The 21,912-nt window shown below is 51.0% G+C and overlaps 9 protein-coding genes across 9 annotated transcripts; 8 read left to right on the top strand and 1 right to left on the bottom strand.

Moving 5' to 3' along the window:
- Positions 1-1,964: 1,964 nt before the first annotated feature.
- CORC01_05836 (uncharacterized protein) lies at positions 1,965-3,203 on the top strand (the record flags this gene model as incomplete). The annotated part of the gene is made up of 2 exons (XM_022617478.1): positions 1,965-2,516; positions 2,571-3,203. The coding sequence occupies 2 exons, from the start codon at positions 1,965-1,967 to the stop codon at positions 3,201-3,203; spliced, it is 1,185 nt and encodes a 394-aa protein (XP_022476089.1).
- A 1,618-nt stretch (positions 3,204-4,821) lies between these two features.
- Positions 4,822-6,366, top strand: CORC01_05835 (uncharacterized protein; the record flags this gene model as incomplete). The annotated part of the gene is made up of 9 exons (XM_022617477.1): positions 4,822-4,869; positions 4,929-4,961; positions 5,032-5,122; positions 5,178-5,219; positions 5,276-5,430; positions 5,513-5,550; positions 5,623-5,760; positions 5,820-6,239; positions 6,300-6,366. The coding sequence occupies 9 exons, from the start codon at positions 4,822-4,824 to the stop codon at positions 6,364-6,366; spliced, it is 1,032 nt and encodes a 343-aa protein (XP_022476088.1).
- Positions 6,367-7,213: 847 nt separating this feature from the next.
- Positions 7,214-8,756, top strand: CORC01_05834 (UMTA protein; the record flags this gene model as incomplete). Its single annotated transcript, XM_022617476.1, has 8 exons — positions 7,214-7,264; positions 7,327-7,444; positions 7,503-7,544; positions 7,610-7,764; positions 7,823-7,860; positions 7,913-8,050; positions 8,150-8,569; positions 8,642-8,756. 8 exons carry the CDS (start codon positions 7,214-7,216, stop codon positions 8,754-8,756), a joined length of 1,077 nt encoding a protein of 358 aa, XP_022476087.1.
- Positions 8,757-9,496: 740 nt separating this feature from the next.
- CORC01_05833 (UMTA protein) lies at positions 9,497-11,007 on the top strand (the record flags this gene model as incomplete). The annotated part of the gene is made up of 8 exons (XM_022617475.1): positions 9,497-9,547; positions 9,613-9,730; positions 9,792-9,833; positions 9,888-10,042; positions 10,100-10,137; positions 10,213-10,350; positions 10,458-10,877; positions 10,947-11,007. The coding sequence occupies 8 exons, from the start codon at positions 9,497-9,499 to the stop codon at positions 11,005-11,007; spliced, it is 1,023 nt and encodes a 340-aa protein (XP_022476086.1).
- Positions 11,008-11,601: 594 nt separating this feature from the next.
- CORC01_05832 (methyltransferase domain-containing protein) lies at positions 11,602-13,246 on the top strand (the record flags this gene model as incomplete). The annotated part of the gene is made up of 9 exons (XM_022617474.1): positions 11,602-11,652; positions 11,735-11,764; positions 11,832-11,922; positions 11,974-12,015; positions 12,070-12,224; positions 12,327-12,364; positions 12,444-12,581; positions 12,680-13,099; positions 13,165-13,246. The coding sequence occupies 9 exons, from the start codon at positions 11,602-11,604 to the stop codon at positions 13,244-13,246; spliced, it is 1,047 nt and encodes a 348-aa protein (XP_022476085.1).
- A 1,126-nt stretch (positions 13,247-14,372) lies between these two features.
- CORC01_05831 (uncharacterized protein) lies at positions 14,373-15,970 on the top strand (the record flags this gene model as incomplete). The annotated part of the gene is made up of 9 exons (XM_022617473.1): positions 14,373-14,411; positions 14,482-14,502; positions 14,587-14,677; positions 14,733-14,774; positions 14,841-14,995; positions 15,098-15,135; positions 15,201-15,338; positions 15,429-15,848; positions 15,910-15,970. The coding sequence occupies 9 exons, from the start codon at positions 14,373-14,375 to the stop codon at positions 15,968-15,970; spliced, it is 1,005 nt and encodes a 334-aa protein (XP_022476084.1).
- A 1,524-nt stretch (positions 15,971-17,494) lies between these two features.
- CORC01_05830 (uncharacterized protein) lies at positions 17,495-18,780 on the top strand (the record flags this gene model as incomplete). Its single annotated transcript, XM_022617472.1, has 8 exons — positions 17,495-17,539; positions 17,596-17,640; positions 17,725-17,815; positions 17,870-17,911; positions 17,970-18,124; positions 18,208-18,245; positions 18,299-18,436; positions 18,528-18,780. 8 exons carry the CDS (start codon positions 17,495-17,497, stop codon positions 18,778-18,780), a joined length of 807 nt encoding a protein of 268 aa, XP_022476083.1.
- A 30-nt stretch (positions 18,781-18,810) lies between these two features.
- Positions 18,811-19,182, top strand: CORC01_05829 (uncharacterized protein; the record flags this gene model as incomplete). Its single annotated transcript, XM_022617471.1, has 2 exons — positions 18,811-18,947; positions 19,035-19,182. The coding sequence occupies 2 exons, from the start codon at positions 18,811-18,813 to the stop codon at positions 19,180-19,182; spliced, it is 285 nt and encodes a 94-aa protein (XP_022476082.1).
- Positions 19,183-19,603: 421 nt separating this feature from the next.
- Positions 19,604-21,651, bottom strand: CORC01_05828 (carboxylesterase; the record flags this gene model as incomplete). Its single annotated transcript, XM_022617470.1, has 6 exons — positions 19,604-20,205; positions 20,268-20,685; positions 20,740-20,945; positions 21,079-21,220; positions 21,276-21,452; positions 21,538-21,651. 6 exons carry the CDS (start codon positions 21,649-21,651, stop codon positions 19,604-19,606), a joined length of 1,659 nt encoding a protein of 552 aa, XP_022476081.1.
- Between the last annotated feature and the right edge of the window lie 261 nt (positions 21,652-21,912).

The raw sequence follows: 21,912 nt of genomic DNA, 5'->3' as shown, positions 1-21,912 counted from the left end.
CTGCGGCAGCAATTGCCGCAAGGTGGCTTTCTTTTCTTTGAGAGTAACAAAGGGCGATGTTTCTATTGATAGCCCGGCGGTGCGTCGCGCAGGGTACGAGATGGAGCGAGACCGAACCATAATAGGACGTGGTTAAATTACGCGTCAAAGGATCCGGTATTGAGACTTTGGCCCCGATTTGGCTCATTGGTGCTTCTTTGCCTTGTGTCGAGTTCTTCTTCATCCCTTTTCTTTTGGTTTTCGTTTCACGAAATGAACGGGATTGTCTTTTCCACAGCTTCCAAGAAAACCGGAGGTTGATGGTGCCGTCGTGCGACGATGGGCTCCGGCGGGTAAAGCGGCAGGGGGGGTGCCAAATAAAAAAGTCCAGGGGAAATGCGGGGGCTAAAACCTGTGAATCTCGTAAATCGGGGTTCTCGGCACCAGGCCGGCTTGCCTCGTTAGTGCAGGAGAGTGTCGAGAGTTGCAAACTTGCGTCCGACCTGGCCTGAGGTGGCTTGCCTGGGCAAACTGAGATGGCCCAGCCTACCTTGGGTTCCTTGGGTCAACGGCTTTTTCAGGCTGGGCAAATTGTATTTGAGAAGGACATTGGCCGCTATAGCGACATAGCTGGTTTTCGTTTCTTGGCCCCTGGGATGATACGATCGGTCCTCCGTACCTTGGCAGCTTAGATCGGTCGGCCGGTGGTTGAATACTGGCGATGTTTTCTCCGGTCCATTGTCCGCCCGTTGGCCGCGGCCTCCTGAGCGGATAGACAAACCTCGTGATGTCTCTTGCCGCGATGCCTCAGACGGCGGTGTCTCTCCGTCCTTTTCGAAATCTCCCAATCTCGCCTCGATCCACCCGAGCCCCCAAGCTCCAATGTGTAGGGAGTAAAACCGTGAAAGTTAACAACAAGCCTTGGCTAGCGGCTTTGGAGCCCCCCGTGCCTGTCCTGACTCCAAGTAAGTATGCGCCCCTCCCCCCCTCTACACAGTATGTGCCTTAATATGCACTTGGAAAATATTACCGGTATTGCAGGGAATCACGGCAAGTCTAGGCCGTGGGAAAGTGACTAGTGGACTAATGGAGGATCCCCAAGACGGCAAGGACAGGTGTGTTAAGGTAGGTGGAGACGCTAAGCCCGATTAGAAGTAAGCTTGTGTCAGGACCTGGCCCCGAATGGAGGTTTTGTCATTTGTACCGTGGGAAATCGATTACGGATGCGCGCCAAATGGCGAGGTGAGATGATTACTCCAATACCCCGTGAACAGACATAACGCCTGACCGCTCACTGACCGTGGCTCTTACCAAGGCTCCTGCATCTTCTCGTTTCTCCAAAGATCAAAGGTGCCAAGGTACATCGACTCTCAGGCCAGGCCAAAGAGGTAGGTACTTTGCCTTACTCCTTCTAGACTGGCAACTCTCCCCCAGGCAGCTGTCTAGGGTAAGCTCCCACGCTCCCAAGAGTCCCAACACAAGGCCCGGCGTCTGTGCTGCATGCCACTTTCTTACTCCGCCTCGTGACAGCCCTCCTTTTGCCTATCAATCCCCGACCACGATCACCGTTTTTTGCTGTCCGCTCCTCTTCGTTCTATCTCCGTGTTTCTCTTTTTCTTCTCCCCTTTCAACATCCCTCTTCGCCCAGACCCTTCGGAGGTTTTCACTTTGGCCATCTACTTGTGTTGCTTCTTCCTTTCTCCGGTTTCTCTTTTTCTACTTCCTTTTTCTTTGCCCCAAATCCACAACGCCGCTGCATGCGCTTGTCTCGCATTTGCTCCTAATCAGTCAGCCAAAAACCCGTTGTTCGACCTAAAGCGATCGACCCTATCTCCCACCACCCCAAGAACGTCATCCACATACCGACGGCCGCTTCTCGCCCCCCCCTCCGACTAGACATCACCCCGTCATTCGCACGAGACCGCCCTTTTTCTCTGTCCCTCCCTCTGCTAGTCCCATTTCAACCCCCCGACCCGGCCAGGCCAATGGCCCCTCCGCCACCCTACCTGATAGCGACCGCCGCCCAAGATGTTTCTTCTACGCTCGCCGCTGTCGTAGCAGCTACAGCAACAGCAGCAGTCGAGGCAGCAGCAAACACCATGATCCCCATTGCGACCCCGACAGACACCTTCGCAGGCGCCATCGCGACCGTCGCGAGCACCGCTGCTGCGGCGACGGCCACGAATGCCGTAGCACAGGGCGAGGAAGGTGGCAACGGCGAGTGCAGCCTGCTTGGCTCCTTCGCCCTCATAGTCCAGGCGGCCCTCGGTGGCCTTGCCTTGCTGTCTTTGGTTTTCAAGCGCTGGAGAGAGCGGCCACAACGTCCAGTCAAGATCTGGTTCTTCGACGTCTCGAAGCAGGTGTTTGGCTCTGTTCTCGTCCACATCGCCAATATCTTCATGTCAATGTTGACGTCGGGGCGCTTCTCGGTGACACTGGACCCCGCAACGACGGCCACCGTGCAGAGGTTGATGAGACGCGGCGAGGACTACACACCCAACCCGTGCTCTTTCTACCTGCTCAACCTCGCCATCGATGTAAGAAATCTTTTCGCTACCCTTGGTTTGACGTTGTACTAATATGTGGTGCAGACCACCATCGGCATCCCCATCCTCATTGTACTTCTCCGCGTCCTGACGGGCCTCGTCGCATACACACCCTTGGGCAAGCCCGAAGAGTCGATCCGGTCTGGCAACTATGGCACTCCTCCCAACGCCTGGTGGTGGCTAAAACAGTCCTTCATATACTTCTGCGGCCTTTTTGGCATGAAGTTCTGCGTCCTCATCATCTTCCTACTCCTGCCATGGATCTCGCGTGTCGGCGATTGGGCCTTGCGGTGGACCGAAGGCAACGAGCAGCTGCAGATCTTCTTCGTCATGATGTTCTTCCCGCTCGTTATGAACGCCATGCAGTACTACATCATCGACTCTTTCATCAAGCAACCCCAGCACGAGCATGAGCGGCTACCGGAGGAGGACACTGACTGGAACTCGAGACACGCAGGTGTCAGCCCCTACGACGATGCCGACTCGGCCAGCGAGGAGGGCGCGAGTTCAGATGACGGAGCGAGCTTGAAGCTGAAGAAGGCGAAACATGTAGATGATGCCGAGTACGATCCGGATACGGACGGTGACGCACCGACGGTCATTGGTAGCAGTTCGAGCCGGACGAATCACCAGAGAAGGGATAAGGATATTTCGGCGGAGCTTTTCCCCAAGGAGTGATGTAAGGTTTCTTGGTTCAAAGTGGGGCTTGGAGCTAGCAACATGTATTATCGGACCAGGTCTAGATGGCCTGCAAAGGTCTGTAACAATACGGATTTGGTTTATGCGCATCGTCAATATTCATTTATCCTGGTGCTTCCAATCGGCAATCCGGACTACTTGGGTCCTGCTCACCAGCAAAGAATATCCCGAACGTGAGAAAGGGGGGTTCCACTTTGAAGAGCCGAGGCAAACGTTCATGACTTTGCCCTTTTCGACACCAAAACTTACAGTCGGGTCGTCTCTGAAAAATCACGCCCTTGGTAAATCCTGTTCGTACAAGCAGTGAAAAGTGGGAAGTTTCACCACGGCCGGTCACCCGAAATGGCTCCACTTGGTTGGGTCCGCGGGGATCGGGTCGGAGTCGGGCGCTCATCCGCGGTTCTGCTGTTGCGTTGGCTGTCACTTGGCTTCTGCCAGTGGCTCTAGTCCTCTTGTTTGCAGAACAAGACATGCTATCTGGCCTCTTATATCGAGAGCTTCATTTTCTTGTCAGCGGCAACTCGGACGGGTCCAACTGGAGCGTTGCATGGAGTGCAACTTCGCCCTTGGCCTGCATCGTGTGCACATCTTCGTGTTGGTTTGTTTCGACTGAGGATGAGGGGTCGTAAGCGATGACATTGCGTGTCTCTCTGCCATAACAGTATTCGACTGCCTTGTCTCCGCTTGTGTCCTCAACCATGTCGCTGCTCTCAAGACTCCTCTGCGACTGGGATAATGACACGGCAATCTTACTTGCTTCCCCAGAAGAAGGATTTAGCCAACAGGAATTACCATATTTATATTCCCACGAAAGCTTTCTTTCTATTACAGGCATTGGATGGGCATATCCTGCATGCTGACTTGAGGAACGTACTAGGTAGGTATTTTGTTGTTGGACGGGAGCCTGAAGTGCAAGAAGAGGATATGAGTGCACCTGAAACTTGGTAAAGATGACAAACGACCTTGACCGGAAACATTGGTCAAGGATTATGAAGGGCAGAGAGGGTTGGCGACTCGGCCGCAGGGTGGCAAACGACACAGTGATACACAACTTTTGTTCCTGCCTGCCTTTTGAAGTTCTTCTTTCGAGCAAAGAAATCCTCTATTCATTTACATCTCAACCGATTTTGCCTGGTCAAATCAACTCAAACTCTCATACTGCTCATCGATAACACAAGTAAACGCACTCATTGCTGTGGCCAAAGCCAGGGTGACTCGGACGTTCGTCTCGGCTCCGGATCAATTCAGAAGGTCGGGCGCTGCGTCCAACAGCTCCCACTGGTTTGGGAAACTCGTTACCAAGAAACAGACAAGAACATCCTCTCAGTCCCACAATTATCTTCTAAATGAAGACAACTTGGCCGCTGTGCTTGCATTATGCAATGCATTTGGCCCTGCTCAGGAACATGGGCTGGAAAGAGGGGGTTGCAGTCGAATGTTTTGGTCGCAACAAAAAGACAAGCTTGTGCCTTCCCCGCTACTCTAATGCCTTTTGTTTCTCTTCAAGACTCGTGCTCTCGCCTTTTCCAATCTTTCTCTTGGAAAGAAACAGTGACATTGCATATTCTGCTCACTGCCCGAAAGAGCCTCCGCGAGCATGGCTGCTATCGTAAACAACGTGGTCCAGCTTATTGCTGAAGACAATGTACGCATAATACGGCAATATTACAAAAGAAAATGAAGATTGACTGATCCAAATCGTAGGTTGACGCCACTGACAGTGAGGCGGACCTCGAGGTAAGTATAAAACCAACCTCGAGCTCCTTTTCTCACTCAGAGCTTCCTACTCATGCTACTTATTTCGCAGAGCCTGCAGTCAGAGACAACGAGCATCAAGGCGTCTATGCTTGAGTGGCGCCAAGAGAATGGCCGAACCTATCATAAATACAAAGATGGCAGTAAGTAAATCAGAAGCCTGTCTGGCTGTTCTCAGTGGTTGACCAACCACGTTAGAATACCTCGTTCCCAATGACGAGAAAGAACTCGACAGACTTGGTAAGGCACATCGCTACCTCGAATATTTGTCTATGCATACTGACGGCCTGCGCCAGACATGCAGCATGAGATCTTTTATCTCACGTTGGATGGAAAGCTCGGCATAACCCCTCCATGTGAGCCTGACGCGAAAGTTGGTCGTGTTCTCGATCTCGGCACGGGTACTGGACTGTGGGCAATCGATTTTGCAGATCTGCATCCCGAAGCTGAAGTGAGTCTTTTCCCTTGCGACGCAGTTTCCCAGCCCTCTACAGTGGCAATCGACTAATGGCTAATCACCAACCATTCTATAGGTGCTGGGCATGGACCTTTCCCCCGTTCAGCCAACAGAGTATGTGAATTCCCTATGAAAAGTTGAATTACCGAATGTACACCCAGAAAATTGACTGTTTAACGCTCGCAGCGTCCCGCCTAATGTCAAATTCGAGATTGATGACATCGAGGAAGAGTGGCTCTATTCACAACCATTTGACTACATTCATAGCCGAATCATCACCGGCGGCATTAGTGACTGGAAGAAGATGATCAAGAAGGTCTTCGAGTAAGTCTTTTCACGATAGTACGACCCACACGAAAGAGATCTGACATCCATGCAAAAAGCCACCTCAAGCCCGGTGGATGGTACGAGATACAGGAGTCAGACATGTCCCCGGCCGCCGACGATGGGACCTTGACCCCAGAGAAGGCACTATCTAGATTCGGCGCTCTGGTCCGCGAAGCTTACGTGGTGATGGGCGTGCCCCTGGTCCATGTTCCTGATCTGAAGGACGTCCTTGTGGAGGTCGGGTTCGAAGACGTAGAGCTGACCGTCTATAAATGGCCGACAAATCCTTGGCCTAAAGACCCCAAGTATAAGAGAATCGGGGAGTGGAATTATCACAATTTCGGCGGCGCGGTCGAGACTGTCTCCCTGGCGCCCCTGACCCGAGTTCATGGATGGACAAAGGAGGAGGTGCTGGTGTTCGCCGCCGAGGTGCGAAAGGATCTCAGGGACCCAAAGGTCCACTCTTACTTTCCCATGTAAGTCCCAATGTGCTTTTGTACCATTCGCGCTGGTGATCTTTCTGACAACGTTGATAGCTATACGCTTGTGGGAAGGAAGCCGTTGAAAGCGGCGACTTCGGCCGAGGCTTCATCGCCTCAGTGATGCCAGCGCTACTTCGACTAATTTTCTAGGCCGGTTTTCACAGCCCTTGCAGGAAAGCGAATTCTAGTAGGGCTTTTTTATTTCTTAAAGCCTTTTATCTTTTCATATTTTCTTTTACGAGACAAGGGAGCTTCGGACTTGAGGTTTAACAGTTATGACTTTGGCGGCATTGATATCGAGCGTACCAAGTCTCTAATCGTACTCAACCGCCTCCTATTTGTATCGAGTTGCATTTAAAAGGATTCAGAGTCCCAAATACAACTTCCTAGAAAATTGCATCAACTCAGAGGTTTTCAACTCTTATCCGCTGCTACGCTTGAGAGCCGATTTGCGCTGACCACCTGGTTGGCTGCTGCCGAGGTGTAAACTCACCGTACCCAAACGACGCCGATCGAAGTAGTTTCGAAATCAGGCCAATGCTAAATCAGGTATTGAAAATTATTGCATTTTTATTTTTGGATAATCTTCAGTCGTTGGAACGGCTAAGAAAAAGTGGCACTAGCATGGCGGGTGCTCAGCCCGCGACCCGCGGCGGGAGAAGTCTTCCCTTCTTCCCCTGTTGCATCTCCAATTTTTTCGGTCTACAAAGAGGCAACGTCGCCGCTCGCTTGCATTATGTAACCTGCACGTTGATACCAAGTATGTATGGCGGTCTTGTAGCAGGCCACGGGTTAGTTTGACAAAGAGGGGTTGGTTCATTTGAACATCTTCAAAAACTTCGGGTCGTCACCTCATACGTTCTCTAAAGTAGAACTATTTCTCCAGGACGAATCTTCAGCTATACAAGATCTAGATCGTTTCTTGTATCTTAACAAACTTTTCAAGACTGTCACGACGAACTGTAACCATGGTCGCCCCACAGGTCGATCCCGACGGTCCCCTGGCCGCTGAAGACGAAGTACGAACCCGTGGGAAACGTCGGGATGTCCGAAGGTCCAAGACTACTAATCATCAAATCAGATTTCAGATAGTGAACTGGATATTGAGAGCATTCGCTCAGAGACCACAAGCGTGAAAGACTCTATCCTTGAGTACAGAATTGAGAACGGAAGGTCCTATCATAAGTACAAAGACGGCAGTGAGTCCAACTTCTTGGTACAAACTTAGGTTACAGGTCGTCTGCTAACGTGTCCCAGAATATGCCTGGCCCAATGACGATAAGGAAAATGACAGAATGGGTATGTGAAGAATATAGTGGTCCTTCCCTCGTTGGTCTTCGTCACTCATCCATCAATCCTGTCAGATATGCAACATGAGATTTGCCTTCTCACGTTTCACGAGAGATTAGGACTTGCTCCTCCGTGTGATGAGGGCGCCAAAGTCGGCCGCGTCCTCGACCTTGGTACTGGAACCGGTCTCTGGGCCATCGACTATGGTGACCAGCATCCAGAGACGGAGGTGAGAGCTGACATAACGACTGTGTCACTGGAGATATATTTGTCTGACACGGAGATAGGTTCTGGGCGTCGATCTCTCTCCCATTCAGCCACGCGAGTATGTGATATTCCTGGTGGAGCCAGTCACGCTGCTAATGTTGTCGTTCAAGTGTGCCTCCTAATGTCAGGTTTGAGGTTGACGATGTTGAGGAAGAATGGCTGTATTCCCGGCCCTTCGACTATATCCATCTTCGGTTCATGAATGGGTCTATTTCAGATTGGAAGAAGTTCATTCAAAAAGCCTATGAGTACGTCTGACTTTCTCATAGTCATCGTATTACTCGCCACCTTGAGCAGCCCTTGGTCGTGAGTCTTTACCACCAGAGCTAACAAGACTCGTACAATAGTAATCTCGTCCCAGGTGGCTACTTCGAGATCCAGGATGGAGACTTCATAATCAAAGCTGATGATGATACTCTACCTCCCGAGAAGCCACTGGCACAATTTGTTTCCCTCATCCGCGAAGCTGCAGAGAAGTTCGGGCGCAGGTTCGCTCCAATCCCAGAGATGAGGGAGCTAATGCTCGAAATTGGATTCGAAACTGTGGTCCAGCAGAACTTCAAGTGGCCCTCCAACCCCTGGCCGAAGGACGAGCACTTCAAGAGGATTGGCGAATGGAACTTCCACAATTTCGTAGATGCTGCTGAGGCGATGGCCCTGGCACCTCTGACCCGTGGTCATGACTGGACGAAGGAGGAGGTCCAAGTCTTTCTGGTGGGCGTTCGTCAGGACATGAGGGACCAGAGAATTCACTCATACATGCCCATGTAAGTTTTTCTTTCCTTTTTCGGCCAATTCTCATCAAGTGTGCCCTCATAGACTAATGACTCTCTATGTAGCTACACGCTTGTGGGCAGGAAACCGTTGAAAGAAGATACTCCAGCCCCGCCTCAAAACGAGAACACGCCAACGGCTGGCGATGTCTCCGCAGCAACAGCTTCAGCCTCCCCTTAGTGACAATACTCTGATGGTCTTAGAATGAAGTGATCAAGGCCAGCGATTGGGGAGACTTCTTTGCTAGAGGGCGGAGCAATTAGGAATCCCCTTACCGCGTAGCATTGCTGGTGGAGCTGTTTACCTCAATCGAGATATTCCTAGCGTTACATGTCGGTTTCCGAGCAGACTCTGTTCATGACCATCTTTCTTCCTTTCTGTTGAATTTGAATTGTGACCTAGCAACCGAAACGTTCTTGACATGGGCAAGGACTCGGCGTACCGCGGATACGCAACTCTTTCTGAAGCTGGGTGTCCTCGGGGCTAACAGGGGTGGCGCGACAGATATAGCAAGTGATTATCCGTAGATGTCAATATGCAGTTGGAAGTCGTTGGAACGGCCAGGAAAACGTGGCACTAGCCTGACGGGGGTCTTTAGCCCGCGGCCCGCGGCGGGGGGTAATGTGTCTTCCCCGTTCCCCTGTCACATCTCCATTTTTTTCGTTCTGTAAAGAGGCAACGTCGCCGCCTGCATGCATTATTATGCGCCCTGCACGTCGCTGTTGTGAATGGTGACCGCGGTTGGGTCGACAAAGAGGGGTCGATTCATCTGCCCACCTCTCTTCAAAAACTTCGAGTCGTCATCTCCTCGTTGATTTCTGAAAATCTTGCCGCGCAACGAATCTTCATCAGGAAACGATTCAGTTTCTTGGCTTACATCTTGAATCAACTCGGCAGTACGAGTCCGACGTATTGCTGCCATGGCCGCGGCACCGGAGCATCCCGAGGGTTTCCTGGCCGCTGACGACGAGGTAGGCATTGTCGAGAAGTGACACGCGCCTTTCCCCTTTAGCCTCAACGCTAATGGTGACTTTAGATCTCCGACAGCGAGGTGGATCTCGAAAGTCTTCATTCAGAGACCACCAGCGTGAAAAGCTCGATTCTCGAGTACCGGATAGAGAATGGCAGGTCGTATCATAAGTACAAGGACGGCAGTGAGAGAAATGCCCATGCGGTTAGATGAGCTTCATCCATGGTTCTGACGAGCTGTCTCAGAATATGCTTTTCCCAACGATGACCAAGAAAACGAGCGACTCGGTATGGTACCTTGGGATTTTGCTGCTCATATACTCGCGCTAATACCGAGACCAGATATGCAGAGCGAGATCTGTAATCTCACCTTCCACGGCAAGATGGGTTTTGCGCCGCCGGCAGAGGAGGGCGCCAAAGTTGGGCGTATCCTTGACCTTGGCACAGGAACTGGCCTCTGGGCCATAGATTACGGTGATCAACACCCTGAAACTGAGGTGAGTGTGTGCGGCACATTGGGTGCAATAAGGATGTCTAATTAAGTCGGGGATTAGGTATTGGGCGTGGATCTCTCGCCAATCCAGCCAAGAGAGTATGTTCTCTCCCCTCTCTACACTATCTTTTTAAGGTATATCGACTCAAGTACTGATGTTGGAGGATTTTTTAGCGTCCCGCCAAACGTCCATTTCGAGGTTGATGATGTTGAAGAGGACTGGCTCTACTCGAGACCTTTTGATTATATTCACATCCGCTTCTTGAATGGCTCGATCGCAGATTGGAAAAAGCTGGTCACCAAGGCCTATGAGTAAGTCTGATGTGTGTAGAGTGACAGCATTCAACGCTCGTGATCCTTCAAAGGCTAGTCCGTGAGACTATATAGGAAGAAATGACTGACAGCCTCTCTAATTTTAGCAATCTCGTCCCTGGTGGTTATTTTGAAATCCAGGAGAACGATTTCGTTTTCACGTCAGACGATGAGACGCTGGCGCCCAAGGCACCCCTCGCTGAGTTCGGCAGACTGGTTCGGGAAGCCGCCGCAAAGTTCGGACGTGCATTTGTCCCATGCCCCGAGTTGAAGGACATCTTGACTGAGGCCGGCTTCGAGGACGTCGTCCTCGACAAGTTCAAGTGGCCATCTAACCCATGGCCCAAAGATCCCTACCACAAGACGATTGGGCAGTGGAACTATCACAACTTTGTGGATGCCGCAGAGGCCCTGGCTTTGGCGCCTCTGACGCGCGCTCACGACTGGACCAAAGAAGAGGTCCAAGTATTTCTTATTGACGTCCGAAAGGATATGAGAAATCCCAAAGTCCACTCGTACATGCCAATGTAAGTTTCGGATCGCCGCCATCTCTTCAAGGTCCGTCGTTGGCTGTTTTTGCTCATCATTCAATACAGCTACACTATTGTTGGAAGAAAGCCTTTGAAGGAAGATTCCCCTGCTGCACCTCAAGCTTAAGACATGTTAGTGAAGGAGAGCAAGAACGGAGGTAGATCAAGGGATCTGGAACGACGATGGGCGCATTGCGGACACGGGACGCCTTCCGATAGTGGGCGGTCCAGATTCTGCAGTGGCACCGGCATTGGCACTGGCAGAGGTTGCCCAGCCCTGAAGTGGCAAGCCCTGCGGATAGATGGCAGGATGCGGTTGGAAGTTGTTTCCACATGCCCATGTCGTGTTCTTTCTCTTTTCATTCGACCCTAGATTTCTCTGCCCCATAATTGTCTGCAATGGGGAAACTGCACCGTCGAGATGCATAATAAGCACGTTTGCTCGTTGGCTGCTTCGCCGACCCCCAGCTCAGAAGAGGGGGGGGGACGACTGAGATCGCCTGTTTTTGTCACAAAAACATCGTTGAACCCCCGTGCCCCCTCGACAATGTCCATCCTCGTCCATGATTCCAGCTTTCATAATACTTTCCACTCTGTACGACGTGGCGTAGTATACCAATCGCATCACCATCGAAAGCACCGACCAGCCAAGGTAGACCAGCACGGAACTCATCAACGCCCTTCACATTCAGTTCTTTTTCCCTAGCTAGTGGTTATCAATATGGCTGAAGCGAACAATGTTGTCACTCCTGCGCTCATTGTAGACCAAGAGGTAAACTGACTGCGACACCTCTGCACTGCAATGCCAGGGTCATCCCTTTTACAAGTTGTCGAATGTCTGACTGTCTCCTTAGCAAGATGATTCCCGTTCAGAGATTGGAAGCGTAAGATCGAATTGTCTCCTCATTTGAACCACGGGTTCCTCAATCTGACCTGTTCGTTTCTGCTCAGAGTGTTGCTTCGTCAAGCACTAGTCTCCGTGACTCTATTGTGGACTACCGTATTGAGAACGGCCGAACGTATCATCGATACAAAGACGGAAGTATGTCAAGTTGTACCTGTTTTCTGCATCGTCACTCTAATTTCCGATTAGAATATGCCTTTCCCAACGACGAGCGGGAGTTGGAAAGATTAGGTAGGTCTTGCCACCCGAAGTTTGGGTTGACCAAGTCACTCATAGTATTCTTAGACTTGCAAGGTGAACTTTGGGACATCTCTCTCGATTTCGCTCTTGGTATCGCTCCGCCGTGCGAGGAAAACGCCCAGGTCGGTCGAGTGCTTGACGTCGGCACCGGCAGTGGTCTCTGGGCTATCAATTACGGGGACGAGCATCCTGAAGCCGAGGTAAGCTAATTCAAAATGAATTACTGATACTAGTTCAACTCCCACCTTTGCAACTGCTACGGCGAAGGATGGACTCGGATTTTGACACAGCGTTCTTTGCAGGTCATCGGTATTGACCTCTCACCGACCCTCCCTGAGTAGTATGTGCTATCACATCCTCATTTCAAGCCTGGAGATCACGGTTGTCGCCAGTCCACAGAAACTGACCTCAGCTTACAGCGTGCCTCCAAACGTGAGGTTTGAGATTGACGATGTTGAAGAAGAATGGACATGGTCGCAGCCCTTTGACTACATTCATAGCCGCATCATGACGGCAAGCATTAGCGACTGGGAGGTTTACCTCCGCAGGTGCTACGAGTAAGATTTTCTTCTCTTCAAGTCCATTGTGAAGCAATGAGTAGTAGGACGTGCGAAGTCTTGTCTCACGGATGTAGCTAACTCAGGGGCAATTTTAGCAATCTCTCACCTGGTGGATGGCTCGAACTGCAAGAGCTTGATGTCATTGTCGCTTCTGACGACGGGACCCTCACAGAAGATCACGCCTTCTCCAAATGGTGCAAATTGATTCAGAAAGCTACGGCGGAGCTTGGGCGCGCTTACATTGACCCGAAACCTCTCAAAGATATCTTGATCGCCATCGGATTTGTCGACGTAAAGATCACCAGCTACAAGTGGCCTTGTAATGACTGGGCCAAGGATGAGAAGTACAAGCAGCTTGGAAGATTGCATTGTGAGAATTTCACAAGTGGCCTTGAAGCGTTCTCCATGGCAGGCTTTACCCGCGCCTTCGACTGGACCCCTGAGGAGGTCAACGTTTTTCTGATTGACGTGCGAAACGACATCAAGAACAGGACTATCCACAGTTATACCCCTACGTGAGTAGCAGAGACTGAAAATGTGATATCTTCCTTGAGTTTAAATGCGCTGACGCTCATTTCAGTTACTGCATCATCGGGCGCAAGCCGGAGAAGGTGGACACTCCTGCTCCCCCAGCCCAGGCCTCACCTCCAGCTTCATCTTAGCGGTCGAGTACAGATAGGACAATGTGAGTAATTGGCGGAAACGGTAGACTCTGGGATGCCAGGAGTGGTTAGAGGCAGTTTAGGTTATCGTCAAATAAAAGCATGGAGATGAGATGGCAGACCCTTAGGCCTTGGTAGTCCAAGTATCTCAGATTAATCAGTCAACTCATCAAACATAAAGCCCAAGCATTCCGAGGTGTGAAGTCCAATATTGTAGTTGGAGGCAGGTTGCGTTTAGCATGAGTTTAATTTGGGTTTGCCGCCTTAATGTAAGTTCATCCTCGCGCGGCTCCGTGGCATCGCATGGATGGGCCGACTTGCAATCCTTGAATGATACGGACCCAAACGACAACAGCATCAACCTGCAAATCTGTATCTTTCAGCAACTTCAAATGCATGCACCTCAGATGGTGAGAAGTAGTCAAGATTTGGATCATGCTCCACGGAAACTCTTCCTGAAGTTAATGACCGGGGGCGGTCTAACTTTGGAGAGTTCATGGTCTCACCACTTTCTCTCAAACTTCCAAGAAACCGGCTTACGCTTTTAAATGGTTGTATTGGATAGTCATCTTCAGGATGAGACTTTCTAGCGGCCAGGGCGCAGTTCGTTCAGCAGCCACCTTCACAAATGGGCACTGCCTGGCGTACTGTATGTGGCATACTTGAACTGCTAGATAACGCAATACGTGTTCCTCTGTTCGTCTGAAAGCCTTTGCAAACAAGGATGCGAGTGACCTAGGCAGCTTGAGTGAGAAGCATTACCATATATTCAGCGGAAGACACTACCTACCCCTTGTCTGCAGTCGGTCTCTCCAACTCGGCCGCAGCTTCTTCGGGTCCACAATTGTCTGCGCCGCAGTAGCAACGCCGTTAATGCGCATATGCATGTTTGCCCGTTGGCAACATTTGTGAACAAGAGGGATCCGCCGAGTGCAAGCCAATGAGGTCGAGATTGAACTTTACACAAGGATTTAGGACCCGCGTCCCAACCCCCCTTACAATTATTCTTCAGACCTTTTACCTCGCTCCAACCTTTTTGAAAAAGAATATTAACACAACTTGATCTAGAATTGTGGTCGTCGAGAGATTGGCAATAGCACCGGCAGGATCAGCACCCACGGCCACCATGGCTCATGACAACGTTGCCGATCTCGGCGTGGACGATGTAAGGGAAATGAGTCTACGATTCGGAGACAGACCTTCTGTCAGAGGTTGGCTAACTGATATAAAAACAGGAAGGGGTGGCAGATGTACATGTAAGCTGAAGCCTGCGTAATCAGGGGCCATTCCTCTAAAACGGAGGGGGGCCACCAATACTAACACATTTTCTTGTCTTCCAGAGCATAGCTCGATCGACGATTAGTCTTCGTAAGTCACTTCTTGATCATCGTATCGAGAATGGAAGGTCGTACCACAGATATAAAGATGGCAGTATGTTCATCTATGCTTTGGCCTCGGTCAGAGACCCGCTCTTACTCGGCTTTAGAATACAACCTCCCCAATGACGAAATGGAACTAGACAGGTTAGGTAGGTTTCTTCGGATGATCCTGCCTCTTGCGAAGCCACTTTTCTAACTATTTTTCTTCTCTATAGATTTACAGCACCACTTGTGGCTTCTTTCTCTCGATAACAGACTTGGTATTGCCCCACCTTGCATGGAGGGCGCCCAGGTCGGTCGGGTGCTTGATGTCGGAACTGGGTCTGGCGTCTGGGTCCTTGACTTTGGTGACGAACACCCCGAGTCTGAGGTAAGATTTCGGGCTCGCCTCAATATGTGTCAAGAGCTATTCCGCCTCTTGATGTATCCCACGTTTTCGAATGTGCAGTGCTTGACTGAGACTGTTCCGCAGGTGTACGGTATCGACCTGTCGCCAACTCTCCCCATCTAGTGAGTGGAATTTGACAAAGGCTTGACTTACGAAATGCAAACCCTGACAAGGCACATATTAATAGTGTGCCTCCAAACGTCAAATTTGAAGTCGACGATGCTGAGGAAGAATGGACTTGGTCGCGGCCCTTTTCCTACATCCACAGCCGCGTGATGACCTCCAGTATTGGTGACTGGCCGCTCTATATACGCCGTTGTTTCGAGTAAGTGTATCCACCTCGACCTTCTCGTGGCTGTAACCGGAGAAGAAGTGACCTCAAACACAAATTCCCTACTGACCAGGGGAAACGCAGCAATCTCGAACCTGGGGGATGGATCGAGCTACAAGAATTCGATCTCTTTCCGCGCTCAGACGATGGCACTCTCACGCCTGAGCATCCATTGATGAAGTGGTGCACCCTTCTCCTCGAGGCATCGGAGAAGTTCGGTCGTCCCTACGTCAAAGTCCCGCTATTGAGGGACCTCCTCATAGAGGTTGGCTTTGTGGACGTATCGCTAAGTCTATGCAAGTGGCCTACCAACACTTGGCCGAAAGAGCCCAAATATAAGGAAATTGGTATCTGGCATAGCCAAAATGTTTCTAGCGGCCTTGATGCCTTTACAATGGCAGCTTTAACGCGTGCCCTGAAATGGACACCTACTGAAGTCGAGGGATTCCTCGTTGATGTACAGGACAACATTAAGGATAAGAAAATCCACGCATGGTGGCCAGCGTAAGCATTCCCGGCAGTTAGAAATACAGCCTGAGAAATCTATCATGTTGACACGGTACAGATACTGTATTATCGGACGCAAGCCAGAGCAGGTAGAAAACCCGGCTTCCCCTTTCTCTTGAGGCCTCTGCCTCTCCTTCGGCTCAGACTTCAGCTTGATGCTAGGGCTCACGTACTTGATTGAGAGGAAGAAGGGATATGGATGGGGACGGGTATTGCGTTCAGGACGCACACTTTCGATACCATAGACTTTATTGTCCCCAGGGCCCTGAGATATTTATATTGAGTTAATCGAGCGGGACGAGTCACTTGCAACCAAAACAGACCATTCTCCTCTACCTAGGATGAAGAATAGATTTCATATGTCGATCTGGAGTCTTCACCCTCAGGTGGAAGACGAAGATAGTGCTAACGGCGGAGCTGGGTACCAACAAGAATGGCACTGGGCAAGAGAAGCTATAGAAGCAAGGATCGATTCTACGATACCACACGTATTCGAGCGATGTGACCTTCGAACGAGCGAGGGACTCATGATCGTTCGCATGAGTAGTCATTGTGCCGGGGTTTGTACTGACGCGGTGCAATTACACGGTTGAGATGAGCGACTTATGTTAAGGGGGTTGGGGGAATATAGACACATTTTGCTAGTCTTTTTTTTTGTCCCCATAGGCAAGTAGGACAGTGTGTCAGGCAGCTGCTGTGGTCCTCGGTTATTGTCAGTGTAGCTGTTCTCTTAGAGAATAATGAAGAAAGCACTTTCGTTTCGACATTTTGAATCCGAAGCATCATATCATTGAGCAAGGTTGCGTTCGGGACGGGATCTAGGTTTTAGTTGCCTTAGTCTTAGTCCATCCTGGGGCATCGCAGGGATGCGGCGACTTACTATCCACGAATAGCGAGCCGGATTCAGACGTCAATGGCATGTACATGAAAATCAAAAGTTCCCAATTGGCACGAAGGCCTATGCCATCACGCCATGTAAATGAGGAAATTTCGTGACTGCATGTAACCCTTGTGCCCTTAGGAAAGCCTCCACGGTTTAAATAGTCTCTATTCTCGTCTTGGTCTGAAATAAACACTGGCGCCCCTCGATATTTCACGACTACATGGTCTTACGCCGTATTCAACGTATCGCGGAACAAAAGCGAAATCCGTCCTCATCATTCGTCAAGCCTCTGCTTTGGCAGCAAGCATAGATAAGCACCTGTGCCGCGTAAACGGATCTCTTTCCGGACTTGGGCCCCAGAAGGTCCCAGAAACTCCTCAAGCATGCTGGTCACCGGCGGATGTTTCGGTTGGAGATGTTTCCCTGCGGTTGCCGTAAATGAGTCCGTCTCCTAGGATCCCATTCGGCCGTGAACTCTCTAGGTCCACAAATGTCTGCAATGAGGAAAACGCAGCGTCGAGGTGCATATGTGTGTTTGCCTGTTGGTTCTGCGGCGTACCCTGGCCGCGAAGAGGGGGCTCGCATGAGCTCGTCTGTCCTCATCACAAAAAGATTACGAGCCCCGCGTCGGACCCGGTTGCTCGATTCCTCCCATTCTTCTTAGCTAGTCTACAATTTGGTCTTGCGCTGCGGGTTCACCAATTTCAACGAGAACGCCTTTTCGTTGATTTTTAGAAACGTGAATTTCGTGAACTTTAACATGTCTCAAGACAACCAACCGGTCGTGCTCGCCGTTGACCAAGATGTGGGTCATGAGAAAAGCGATGTCTTCCTGCAGTCAAGTTCTAACGGTTCCCAAAGCCAGCGAATGCGGTCCAAGATGAATCACAGTCAGAAATTGGAAGCGTGAGTTGAATCTAGTCCTTGTGTATCCTCCGCCGCCATTTCAGTCCGAAAGGACCCTGCTGAATGCTGTCGTCCTTGTTTTAGAGCGTTGCTTCATCAAGCACTAGCCTTCGCGAGTCTATTCTCGAGTACCGGCTCGAGAATGGCAGAACCTACCACCGGTACAAAGATGGAAGTATGCACATCTTCGTGGCTCAGTTACTTGAGCGAGGTCTCTGACTCTAAGTAGCCTATATCATCCCCAATGACGATAGAGAGCTTGAAAGACTAGGTATACATAAGCCATATATTCCATCTCTTGATTTTCTTAAAGCTTATTACTTGACCAGATTTGACCCATTCAATGTGGCTTCTTGTCACGGACAACAAGCTTGGTGTTGCTCCACCGTGCCAACCCGGTGCTAAAGTCGGGCGAGTTCTCGATGTAGGCACTGGCAGTGGTATCTGGGCTCTCGATTTTGGAGACGAGCACCCAGAATCTGAGGTAACAACCACTGTCAAAGGCCGACTCTCAAATGATGCTGGCAAACCGAGATCGAACAAGAACTGACGCGGGAGATCCTACAGGTTCTTGCTTTTGATCTCTCTCCGACTCTGCCTGCTTAGTACGAACTTCTCATTACTCTTTCATGGAGGAGACACTGAAGAGATGTTTCAGTGTGCCTCCCAACGTCAGTTTCAAAGTGGACGATGCCGAAGACCCGTGGGTGTACTCGCAGCCTTTCCAGTACATTCACAGCAGAGTCATTACTTCGGGCATCAGCAGTTGGAAGAAGTATCTGAAGAAATGCTACGAGTAAGAATGAATCTTGCTTTCAACTTCTCATGGATTTCCTTTAATGAAGAAAGGCGAGAAGAACGAAAGGCTGACACGATGCAACGCGAAGAAACCTCGAGCCAGGCGGATGGGTCGAACTGCAAGAAATCGACCTTCACCCGACCTCCGACGACGGAACACTGAAGCCCGACTCCGCGCTGCTCAAGTGGGCCGACTTATTACAAGAGGCTTCTGAGAAGTTCGGACGTCCCTTTGCCAAAGTTCCCCCGCTGAAAGATATCATGGTGGAGGCTGGCTTTGTTGACGTCCAGATGACGGTTACCCAATGGCCGAGCAACTCGTGGCCAAAGGAGGCCAAATGAAAAGAAATCGGCATCTGGAACTGCGAGAATATGCTCACAGGTCTCGAGGGGTTCTCCATGGCTGCGTTGGCCCGCGGCCATGAGTGGTCTCGTAGTGAGGTCGAGGTCTTCCTCATTCAAGTGCGAAAGGATATCAAGGACCGGAGTATTCACGGTTACTGGCCGGTGTAAGGACCCCAACCCGGTTTCTCTGCGCCCTTCGGGTTGTTGATTTCATCTGTATCACAAATTGGCACTGACATATCCCTAAATAGATACTACATCACTGGACGCAAGCCCGAGAAGGAAGACTCTGCGCATCCGAATCCCATTTCCCCTGAAAATGCCGCTCCCACTGAGGCCACTATCTCCCCATCGGTACCGGCAGCGGCTGCGAAAATACAGCCAATAGCATTATCTTGAGCGTGGCTGCTGGGTAACAATCGGTCCAGCTGGGTTTTCACTAGATTCCATCGGCAGGAAGGGCAAGTTTTTGGTGTTGGTAGAGTGTCTAGGACAGCATCTCGCACGAAACAGGCGCCTAATTCATTGAGTCTCACGTCATCTCTAATTTGACTCAAAGTTTGTCAAATTCCTCAAGGTTTGGGCCTCATTTCCGACAATAGCCTCTGGACAGACAGACATTTAGTGTAAGGACGATGGATAACTTATGTAATAGAAAAAAAAAAGGAAGACACAGTATGTGTATCATCCAAAACTGGTATCAACCCGGCATGCCATCTACTCACATGCACAGAAAACACCCCTACCAGATGCGAACCTCTCATTATCCATGGCCAACGGCAGGTTATCCCAACCAACTCCTCCAAACTCACCACCAGTCTCACTGCTCCATGACCTCCACAATCCCCTTCCAAAAGTTACACCGATCCCTCTGCCCGTCGTTGACGTTCTCCATCCGGTTATTATTGAGCTCAAACACGTACCGCGACTGATTCCGCCCCCAATCGCCCCAATCCGGCGCACCCGCGAGCTTGTACGTGTTGGGATTCAGGTCGCGCACAAAGGAGATGACGTACTTCATCATCAGCGAGACGATGGGCCGGTTATACGTCCGGAAGCTTTCGGGCGTCGGGCAGGCGTCGATGCCGAAGACAGCGGGCGCCTCAAAGACGTGCGGGACGCCGAGCCCCGAGGCCGTGTTGTCGTTGTCCTGGACGTTGAAGCGGTAGGACCAGCTCGTTCCGGAGCGGTTCGCGGCCGCGTAGGCATTCATGATGGTGTTGGCGGGGCAGATGAAGGTCGTCTCGCCGTAGGCCTGGCTGGTTGAAGGGAACCAGGCGTTGTGGTTGGGCAGCGCGGGCAGGAGCGGATATCGTTGCAGCATGGGGTCGGTTTCGTTCTTTGTGAGTTTTGGGTAGTTGTCTGTCATGAAGGAGACGAATTCGTCTTGGGTTGCGACGTTGGCGGCGAAGACGGATCCCTCTGGAAGGGGGTTTTTGTAAGTAATCTTGGTCGTCGTCGAAAAAGAGGATGGCGGGACTTACCGTTGGTTCCTGTCCCAAAGAGGACAGGGACTTTAATGAAAGAGCCCTTCGCGTAGAGCCGGTATGGATAATCTTGAAGAATGTCGCCGTCTATACAAGGAGTCCAGTAAAAATGCGGGTTCACCGATCTTCCCGGAAACGGTGATGCAACGTTGGCATCCTGAATTGCTCGAATGTCTTTGCCGCGTAGACAACCAATCTGGTCCTTGTCATCTTTGCAGCCTACCTTTTCCAGCGTCTTGTTGAACTGATACTCAAGCTCGGGAACACGAGGTTGCGCAGGAAAGAAGACCGACTCGGACATGGCGCCTACGAAGAGCTTGTCGTCGCGTCCGCCGTACGCTGCGAGATGGAGGGCGACCGAGCCTGCTCCCGCTGAGAGGCCGTGAATGACTACGTGATTTGGGTCACCGCCAAACTGTCCTGCTTGTGAGCGTGATTGAAAATGACGTGACGCGGGATATGGTTTCACCTTTGATATATGAGTCTGAACCCATTTCATCATGAATCGCTGGTCCAAGAGCCCGACGTTTAGTTCGCCGTCTTTCCGAACCCGCTCACTCGCCAGAAATCCCCATAGTCCAACTCTGTAGTTGAAGTTTACAAAAACAATATTGTTGCCCGAGACGTCGACAACCTGAGAGCCGTTCCAGTTGGGATTGGCATTTGAGGTGTAACCTGAAACCATGTCAGATACGAATTAACACGAGACAGACGCATAAGAGCTTTCATGCGACTTTCATTTTTTTTTTTTTTTTTTTTTTAAACATGGGGCATTGTCGTGTGAGATAGTGAACTACGTGGGACTTACCACCGCCTTGGATGAACAGCCACACAGGAAGCTTCGAGTCAGCCGTCGTGTTTGTTGGTGACCAGACATTGGCGTATAAGCAGTCCTCGTCTTGACCTGGCGTAGGATAAGTCACATCCGTCCCGAGACATATCGGCCCAAACTGAGATTCGGTTAGCAAGGTAGCACTCGATCAACGGTACTGCCCCGCGCCTTACGTCGATGGCATCTGTCGTGCCCTCTTTCGGCTCGGGATCTTGAGGCGCTCGCCATCTCAGATTTCCTATCGGAGGCGCCGCATACCGCATTCCCAGAAACTGGTTCACGCCGCTCGGGAGCACATTCCCGGCATACCTCGCGTAGCCGAGATCGACAGTGACCCTCGGGAGATTGGCCTGCCACGCAGTGTCAGTACTTTGTGCGACGTGCCGCCAGGGAATCGGGGAAAAGTGAGACATCAAATCGGACATCATCTCGAACATCGAGATATTCACGAATGTTGAAGTAGAGGACGACGGAGAGGGCCGCTAGGATCATGCTGGCGATGGCAACTGGCGCAGAGTATCTCCGCCAGTTGAACTCCCTCCTCTCCATGACGGGTTGAAGGAGGGGTGAACATGTTTCGAGGTCATATGGTCCCGCGGGCTGCGGCGGCGCTGTGCGATCCCACGTGAGAGCCACCGTGGAAAGCAGTCTGCTTGCTTCGGAAAACAAGAGCCCAAAGCCAAGCGGGGGAAGCAGGAGGAGCGAAACTGTGAGTGAGTGAGTGAGTGAGTGAGTGAGTGACGGCGAGAATGAGGCTAAACTAGCGGCTGCTGCATGTCGTTTCCGAGAAGGGATCCGTGCCAGTCTCAC

Source organism: Colletotrichum orchidophilum, assembly GCF_001831195.1.
Source record: "Colletotrichum orchidophilum strain IMI 309357 chromosome Unknown Scaffold_41.1, whole genome shotgun sequence".
Lineage (NCBI taxonomy): Eukaryota > Fungi > Ascomycota > Sordariomycetes > Glomerellales > Glomerellaceae > Colletotrichum > Colletotrichum orchidophilum.
Note: the sequence above shows the minus strand (reverse complement) of the source record. Positions and strands in the feature narration are given on the sequence as shown.